The 9,247-nt window shown below is 39.5% G+C and overlaps 2 protein-coding genes across 10 annotated transcripts; one reads left to right on the top strand and one right to left on the bottom strand.

The window, feature by feature from the left end:
- Positions 1-38: 38 nt before the first annotated feature.
- On the top strand, positions 39-9,012 carry PUS3 (pseudouridine synthase 3). 4 transcript variants are annotated; one of them, XM_081961226.1, is made up of 5 exons: positions 39-175; positions 3,341-3,749; positions 4,855-5,411; positions 5,600-5,790; positions 6,148-9,012. In XM_081961226.1, the coding sequence occupies exons 1-5, from the start codon at positions 84-86 to the stop codon at positions 6,465-6,467; spliced, it is 1,569 nt and encodes a 522-aa protein (XP_081817352.1). In that variant the 5' UTR covers positions 39-83; the 3' UTR covers positions 6,468-9,012. The 4 variants fall into 4 exon arrangements, with proteins under 4 accessions (XP_081817352.1, XP_081817353.1, XP_081817351.1 ...); XM_081961227.1 differs by having other exon boundaries at positions 41-175; positions 3,359-3,749; XM_081961225.1 differs by having other exon boundaries at positions 88-248; positions 3,359-3,749.
- HYLS1 (HYLS1 centriolar and ciliogenesis associated) lies at positions 725-9,213 on the bottom strand. Of its 6 annotated transcripts, none has more exons than XM_081961231.1 (4): positions 9,120-9,213; positions 3,059-3,137; positions 2,247-2,346; positions 725-2,057 (listed from the first exon to the last, which is right to left on the bottom strand). In XM_081961231.1, the coding sequence occupies exon 4, from the start codon at positions 2,025-2,027 to the stop codon at positions 1,107-1,109; it is 921 nt and encodes a 306-aa protein (XP_081817357.1). In that variant the 5' UTR covers positions 2,028-2,057; positions 2,247-2,346; positions 3,059-3,137; positions 9,120-9,213; the 3' UTR covers positions 725-1,106. The 6 variants fall into 6 exon arrangements, with proteins under 6 accessions (XP_081817357.1, XP_081817360.1, XP_081817359.1 ...); XM_081961234.1 differs by having other exon boundaries at positions 3,072-3,137; positions 9,120-9,195; XM_081961233.1 differs by having other exon boundaries at positions 9,019-9,159.
- Between the last annotated feature and the right edge of the window lie 34 nt (positions 9,214-9,247).

Genomic DNA, 9,247 nt, shown 5'->3' with positions numbered 1-9,247 from the left:
ATTCTTGACGTTCGGCGTCAGGCCACGCGGGGCCCGGAAAGACTCCACTTCCCAGAAACCTCCGCTCTGTATGGGACAGGTGAATGGCGCGTCATTTCCTGTATGGAAGCTGTCTGTGGCACGGCGCTCGGCGGTCTTTGCCTCCAACCCATGTGCGCGTGGAAACTCAGCGGAGGTAGGACTGAGCTCTGGCGCCGAAGGGTCCCGCACGCCTTTCCAGAATTGACGGAGGGATCGTTTTGCTCCTGGTATCTTGGGGATGTCGCGAAAAATGTCCTTGGGGGGTGGGGTGTCATTTAAAGCAGCTTCTTCGACCAACAACTTGAGCGCTCCCCATATTGTACCATTTCTCAAACTTGGCACCTTTTAAGAAACGCCAACCTATGGAAGTTCTCAAGTGGCAGGCTTGGCCGGGGAGGGGGGGGGGGTTGTCTCCAACCTTGGCCACTTGAAGACTTGTGGACTTCAACTCCCAGAATTTCCTGGCTGAGGAATTCTGGGAGTTGAAGTCCACAAGTCATCAAGTGGCCAAGGTTGGAGGCCCGTTACAAAGAAATGTTCGCTTGTGCAAGCCGTGTTGTGCACTGTTATTCATAGACAAGGAAGTATACCCGTTAAACTCATTCCAGAGAAAAGTTTACTTCTGTAGCTCTGAACAGCAACTCTAATGAATGATGAAAAACAGGAGAAATTAAGTTCATCCTTGGAAAGAATAAAATAATCATTTCACTTCATAAATTTAATTTAATCTATACATCCACAAGTTAAAACTTTTTAAAAGCATAGGAGTTGAAAGAGGGAATGTGTATGAAGTATCTTGGGGGAAAAAACAAGGATCCTTTCAGTAGATTTTGATTCATCTTCTGCCTGTCTTTTTATAAGGTAATATGTACATTCAAACAATATGATCTGAAACAATGGTGGCTTTTAAAAAAATATTTTGCAAGAAAGTAGGCATTCAGATCCGAGATAGATCTTAAGATTAAATGGGTGGCGTTTGGAATTGGAAAGAAATAAAAATAGCTTAGCTGCATATTTGAGGTAGAGCTAGCTCTTTGGGATCTACTAAATTCTTCTGTATATGACATTTTAAAGATTCCAGGTTCTTAGGAGGAATAGATGTTTCTAGGCACCACACCGTTAGCCAAGTCACAGCGTATTCCCCAGCGCAGGGCAGATCTCTTCTTCTCTGTAGGCACCAGATAATTGTTGGGAATATAAACAGGCTGAGCCGGTTTAGGAGGCAATTCTGACTTGCAGAGCATCTGTTCCCGAATGCTCCAGCGCACATCTTTCCTGGGGTCTTCTCCTGGAAGCCGCAGGGATTCCCAGTCGTGCTTGTGTTCCAGGTAACGGGCAACCCGATCAGTCTTCATTCTGTTCCGACTGAGCTGCTCCAACTTTGGTAATATGAAAGACTTGGGATGGCCAGTTAGGATGATGTCCTGCTCCAAGGACGAAGAGCTGAGGCTCTGGCTCTCTTTTCGGGAACACTGATTCTGGCTTTCCTCAGAAGGACTCCAAGAATAGACGGACCCAGGGGAACTTTGGGGCTGGTTCTCCTCCTTACACTCTTCCTCCTTTTCCTGAGCATTCTGAAGGAACATTCTCTGATTTAAGTTCTCACATTCAGGACTGGATTGCTGGACACTAGGATTATTAGATTCTGTTTCACTAATGATAGATTCATCTGTCACTTGCACTTCTCCATCAGGCGTTCGCCTTAGAACTTTCCTTTTCATCACAGGTTTCTTAGAAACTCTGGAATTCTCTGACTGGTTGTCTGACTGGAAGCTGGATTGTGTCTGACCTTGCCTGATCATTGTAGGAAGCATAGGTCTGGCCACTGAGGCCACCGAGGCTCTCGGGTAAGGGTCCAGCTGAGGGGCCGCTTGAAGCTGTCTCGGGCTATCACCATCCCCCTGTTCTGCACACATGCGAATAAAGTCCATGGCAGCTTCTTTGAGCCGGTCTTCCCTGCTCATAGAGTTCCATTTGTATCGGTTGGGTCGTATCAGGGCTTGCATTGCTTCCCTCAGTTGGGGTAGTTATTAATTCTGGAAAAGAGATACCAAGCTAGGTTTGTACAGTCTGCTACGTCATAAATGCCTTACAACTCGTGCTTATTTATCAACTTCATCTCTATCAGGTCATCTTATTAACCCTCCTCAGCTCCTCTGGCCAGATAGATAGAAACACCCCTACTGCACATCCCAAATATTTTTTTCAGGTAAAGGCATACTCACCCCAATCCCCTCCTTTCCTAGAAATGTTTTTTTTTGGGGGGGGGGGTGTTTGAGGTGGGCAGACTTCTGGGTCACAAAGCAAGACGTCCCTGTGCCTAGACTGGAAAAGTAAATAGAGTGTAGTAACTCCCAACAGCTTGATAAGTTGCTGCAATTATTTCTAAAGAGCAAGGATGGAGTTTATTTCTGAAGGAATGTATGTCTAAGAAGGAATGAACAACAGAACTTGTTATTTATTTCTCAATGCTCTTTAAGTCCTTTTTCCCACCTCTGTACATTCAGTAACTATCAGCATTTCAGCTTTCCTTTTAAATTAACTTGTGATTTTTGCAGTACTCATTTTCTAAATAATAACAGCAAAATGATGCACTCTCTAATAAAATCAATTTGTGTTTTGTTTTGCTTTTCTTTTTAACCACTTCTCCCTTAGAACAGCTTAAAAAAATCTTATTTAATTCAATTTCATACTTCCTGACTTCAACTCTGGACAATTCAAAATATAAAAATAAGTAATAAATATAGGAAAATGGCAACAATAACAAGATGGCAGAATTAGCCAAGAAGATAAGCATGTCATATTCCCACCAATCTAGCCCATGACTGCGAGAAGGAGCAGGTCTTTAAGGAGCTCTGGAATGCCATTAGGATTGGAACCCCTTGCACTCATTCCAGAACACCATGAGGTAGAAGGAATGCTTTGGGGGTCCCGATGAATGGCATTGCTTAATTGGGCGTGCTCTGGATGCCCTTGAATAAACAATTCTATCAGGTGGCAAGTAGGGCTTAATTTGGTCACAAATTAGTATGCATACCTGGAAAAGATACCTTTTGCTCTTTGGCCAGCTTAGAAATGGAGGCTCCAAGTATAAAGGTGGTTTAAAACAGATTATTCTGTAAGTGAACAAAAGCAGACACTCAGTTCTCAGCAATGAAATTCATAAAATCCCAACAAGCTTTCACTGCAGAAACATTTGGCAAGCAAGGTAGTTAATTTTCTTTAGCTGAATAGCTTTTAGTAGCAAATACAGATTGTATTCATTTGGTTATTTGTAGAAAGATTCTTTTCCACTACTATTGCATTTTCATACTGGCAGATTCTTTTTTCAAAATAGCATTCGACCAATGGCCAAAGGCACAGAAGAAACAGAAAGGCTACTGAAGAGAATCCAGGAGCTGGAAGAGACAGTGCAAAGGCTGGAAGGCAGGCTCTTGGAAAACAGAAAAAGCCCAGGCGAGGGGAATGGCCTCCCAGCATCAGGAAAGGGGAAGAAGCGTCCACAGCGGCCATTCAATTTCAGTGCCTATGGCCAGAGGCACGTGGCACTCAAGATCGCCTATCTGGGGTGGGAATATCAGGGCTTTGCCAGCCAGGAGAACACCAACAATACAATAGAAGAGAAACTGTTTGAAGCTCTGGGAAAAACTCGGTTGGTGGCCAGCAGGCAGACTTCTAACTATCATCGCTGTGGACGCACCGACAAGGGAGTCAGTGCATTTGGACAAGTAAGTCTAATATTTAATTCACACTAAAATGAGCGATGGGGTGACACAGAGAACATGTGTTATTGCAACTAATAATCCTCCAAACTGTTTAAAAGGTACCTTTTTCAACTAATAAATATTAAGACATAAGCTTTTGTGAGGTGCAGGTCATTTGATCATATTCACCTGATAAAAATTTACAACTGTTAATAACATTTTAGACAATAAAATATACTTTCAGAATCCTGATTTTTTGCCATCACACACTAACACAGCTCTCTTTCTCCAGCCCATATAATTTAAAGAGCTCTGTTAGAGATTTGGGCTTTTGCCCATTCTATAAGCTGATACTTACTCAACTGCACAATAAGTTAGAACTCTGAATATAAGAACAAGAACTACTGATTTATTATTAATGCATTACAATGGTTTAAATTATAACATTTGTAAATAGTCAGCTAAGACATCTATTATAAAATTAGGGGATGAGTCTGAGAATCAATCTGCAACTGATGACAAGCTATTATTTCTGCAAAAGAGATTTAACTATTTAGAAAAGATCTATTATTACAAGTAACAAAAAATGTTAATCAAAGCAATTGAAATCCAGATTTTCCAAGAAAAACTACTCCGAAATCTTTATGCATTGAAATGCTTTAATGGATTGTGGGAAAACGTTGTTATACATAAATGTTTGTTAAATGCAAAGTAACATTTGTTAAACGCAAAAGCATTATTTGTGAAATGGTGTCATTTCAATTACAGTAATGTCATTTAGCCCAAAATGTATTATGTGCCTAACACCATTCTGCAAATGACATAAATTGTCATGAAAATCTGTTGTATGAAGCTCCACTAAATCAAAATTCATTCTATTGCAATTCCAATGAAAGTGGTATTTCGGCATTCGGGTTCTGGTTACATTTTATTGGCATAGGAAGCACTTAGGAATATATTATAAATGAACAGGAAAATTATGAAAACATCAGTATATCAAAAAATGATACCATAGCCAGTTAGCTGGAATCTCTTCACCACTGGATAAACAGGAAAATTGTTAATGATAGTTCAACAGAAAAGAAATATGTACCTAATTCTAGAATCATAACTTTTTTGCAATTTTCAGGTGATCTCTTTGGATCTCCGGTCAAACCTTTCAGAGAATAAATCTGGGGTTGTTTACACAGAAGGTAAAAGTCATATTTCAGAGGAGATCCGCTACACCCATATTTTGAATCAGGTGCTCCCTCCTGACATAAGAGTATTGGCATGGACCCCTGTAGATCCTAGCTTCAGTGCTAGATTTAGTTGCCTGAAGAGGACCTATTGCTACTTCTTCCCCCGTGCTGATCTGGATGTCACTCTTATGAATACAGCAGCTCAAAGATTTATAGGGACCCATGATTTTCGTAACCTCTGCAAAATGGATGTAGCCAACGGTGTGACCAACTTTCAGAGGACAATCCTGACTGCAGAAGTGAAGCTTGCAGATCAAGAAAGGAAAGTGGAAGAACCCAACCATTTCCAAATATATGCATTTGAAGTAACAGGCCAAGCATTCCTCTATCATCAAGTCCGCTGCATGATGGCCATTCTCTTCCTGATTGGACAAAGGATGGAGAAGCCAGATATTATTGATGAACTGTTTGATATAGAAACTAATCCTAGGAAACCACAATACAGGTAGGAATTCCTGAAAGCATGCACAATCTTAATATATTGGCAATAATGGCTCTCTATATTTGAGCTTGCTTTGTTAAAATTATGTTTTATCATTTTGATTTGTTTTCAAGAGCTGTAATATTTTCAAAGCAATGTGCACTCTGTTGGAGTTACCAGATCTGTACTAATTTAAGTTGATTACCTTGCAGCATGGCAGTGGAATTTCCTCTAGTTTTATACGATTGTGAGTTTGAAAACATCCAGTGGATCTATGATCATCAGGTCCAGGAATTTAATGTTACACGCTTTCAGCAGCTTTGGACGAACCACGCTATTAAAACTCAGATGCTGTACAGCATGTTATGGGGCCTGGATTTTGCAAAGATACCTACAGAGCCAGGTAGGAAGAATGATATTTTTAAAAACTGTATTAAAGTGAACCTTCAATTTACCATGTGGTAGACTACTGGTATAGTGTATACTTCAGTCTATCTGTAAAATTCAATTTTGCCATTTTATATAAGCATACAACTCACTTCATATTTAATGATCATTGTTTTTAAAGAACCATTTCCTTTTGTTTAACATATGTTAAACAAAATATATTATTGAACCTTATGGATTAGGAATGGGCGAGTAATGGCAGGTGAGTGAATACTTTTGGCAATAGTGTATTTAGAACTACTTCAAAGGGCAGAAGCAATTAGTAAATTAAATGCTTTTTTTTGTTCTGATGATGGCAAATTGTTGATTACAGCTTCAAGCAACAGCACAACAATACTCTGGAGAGAGGTAACTCCACCAGTCCACAACCAGATTAATGCTTTAATCGAGGGAGTGAAAGCCCGCAATTACAAACCGTTAATGGATCGGCCCAAATGTGAAGGTCTAGAATCTCGTATCAGTCATTTTGTGCGCAGGGGACGCATTGAACAACCAAATTTGAATAAAACAAAGCATCTTGAAAAGGAATTGGATGAGCAAATGGAAATTAAAAGCAGCCCAGTGGTTTCTATTCAATCGGACAAGGAAATTCCAGAACAAGCTGCAAAAAGGATATGTTTTAGTACAGATTGAAGTTTCTTGACACTATCTTGCTATCTCTAAACAAATTATCTTGAAATTATCTATTAGAGACATCTAAAGTTACAATGGTAAGTAGTTAGATATAGACTTACACACATTCCCTTTAACCTTCAAAAAATAAACATTTTGTTGTATAACTTTGGGCAGATATCGAATTATTTAAAAAAAACTGAAGTAGATCCTAACATTTGGTAAATTCATTAGAATCTGTCTGGCATAGAGGGTAAGGTATCATGTTAGAAATCAGGAGATTATGATTTCTAGTTCTTTCTTGGGCACAAGCCGGCTGGTAAGTCTTTTTATCACAGTCCTAGCAAAGACACAATGGCAAACTATTTCAGAAAAACCTTCCCAAGAAAACAGCAGGCTTTGTCCAAGCATCTCAAAGAATCGGACATCATTAAACAGAAGAAAAAAATAGTGTGGAAACTCTGGATATGATTACATTGTCTCCCATGAAGTTCCTGAGGATGCCTTGTCTAGAAATCACTATGTACACTTTATGAAAAGCATGATGTAACCTGAACAAGTCAAGTCCAGTGGGAGCTTTAGTAGATCACCTGGTTGTCTCAGCTTTACAGAATGCCATATGAAACATTAAAATATTTATCTGTTTAAATGTACAACAATCAGTGGACAAAGACATAAAAAGCCTGTGTCTACTAAACCCTCAAAGATTAGTTCATACATTTTGCTAAGTCAGGATATGGTTTCTTCTTAGTACAAGTAAATTCAGTCATTGTGGATTGCAAATTATGGCATACAAATTAGTGCATGCTCAACATGGTGCTTATTGCACCTGATACCAGTTTCCATGGCTATACAATAATAATAGACTGCAAACGTTTCCTTTTGAGATTGTACAAAATTAGTAAAAAATAAACACAGGGATAGACATGCAGCATGTCAGGAGTGATTACATTTAGAATATTTGGAAGTATTAAAAGGTTGTTTATGAACTAGGATGGCTTGGGTTGTTAATTTGTTAATTAACAAAGTAATTAAATAAATGGTGAGTTATTTGCAATTTATAAATCTAGCCCTGTCAACAGCTTTTGTAGCTTAGCATGTGTAAACTAGCTACTATGGTACAATGTAATTATTGTACCATGATTTAGCATATATGTTTACCCAAGTGAGTCAATGATAGGTTATTTAATAAATCAAAGTAAACCATGATTTAGTGTGTCTATGAATCCAGATTTCATAGAATTAGTTAAATAGGGAAATTATGCAGTCTTCAAATGTAGTAACTATACCCCTAACTAGATATAGCAATCAACCTCTTCATATCACAGAACTGATGTCATTTTGTTTATAAGAATTAAAAAGGGCTCTCATACCTGCAATATCTTCTAGCAAGTAATATTGCTTCAAAATGTTCATGAATTTACCAGGGAAAGAATCAACATAAAAATATGAAAACCTGCACTAAATCGGAGTGATAAATAGAAAAATTACATATGCAGAAACAGATTTTGCTAATATTTATAGCAAAAATATTGTGTTTCAAATTCTAGCCCTCGCGGTATCCATTTAAGTCTAACTCTCTGATCCATCTCTATCAAGCCACCACTTAGAATGAAATTATTTCATGCTCACAGTTTATTTGTAAGGGTAGGATTACTTATTCGCATTATCGATCACATACCCTGTTTCCCCAAAAATAATCCCTCCCTGGATAATAAGCCTTTTGAGTGCATGCACTAAAATAAGCCCTCTCCTTAAATTTTGCAATACAGCAGCAGCCAGATCACCACGCTCGCTGCATTCTGCACCTCAAAAATATTAAGACCACCCCAAAAATAACACCAAGTGCTTATTTGGGGGATCAAAATAAAATAACACCTTGTCTTATTTTGGGGGAAACACGTTATATTGAAATGAACATCATTTATTGCTAAGGAACTTTTCAGGCAGTCTTCAACAACCGTTCACCACCTTATATTAACCCAGAGGCAGTGAAAACTCCCATCCGAATGGCCTTCTGAGGTTGCGAATTTCCCATTCACAGAAGAGGTTTAAAGCAGGGTGGATATATTTTTTTTAAAAAAAATTAAAATCGGATTTTTAAATTTTTTATCACATTTATTTTAATGAAATGTTTTTGGAGTAAAACTCTATCTAAAGAGAGTTTTCTATTTAAGAGACATTAATAATTAAATTTATTCAGCATGAAGTGGAGCTTAGTTACGTAGCATGAGGCTGTATATCCTGCAATATTGGGACTGTCGGTGAGTCAACAGCGGGTCAGAAGAGGAGCCGCTGCGGGACAGAGATGACAGTTGCTCTTTAAAAAAATATGATTTAAGTCGAGTTGGTTTAAATCAAGCCTTTTTACTAGTGATTTAAATCGACTTGATTTAAATCAAATCCACCCTGGTTTAAAGCAACGTTTCTTAACCTCGGCAACTCCGTGAGGACTTCAACTCCCAGAATGCTCAGCATGCTGAGGGTTGAAGCCCACCCTTGAAAAACGAGGCTTGAGAGCCAGGACTTTTCTCCTCAGTCTCGCGCTTTCCTCGCTTCCCCTTCTTCTAACCGGCTCCGAATCCACCAGCTTCTCTCCCAGCCTTCCTTCCTGAGCGTGCTGAGCCTCGCGACGCTCCCCCGGCTTTCCCAGGCCGGTCCCGCCGCGAGTACCTGGCCACCGCCTCGCCCAAGCCACCTTCCCGGCTGCACGACAACCGTTAACGCCGCTCCTCAACTGCCGTTCTTTTAAACCCGATGAAAACAAGACCCACCTCGCCCGCCGGCACGTTGCTATTGGC

The sequence above is a fragment of the Natrix helvetica genome, assembly GCF_964273705.1.
Source record: "Natrix helvetica genome assembly, chromosome: 8".
In the NCBI taxonomy this organism is placed as follows: domain Eukaryota; kingdom Metazoa; phylum Chordata; class Lepidosauria; order Squamata; family Natricidae; genus Natrix; species Natrix helvetica.
This window is presented reverse-complemented; position numbering and strand designations above follow the sequence as displayed.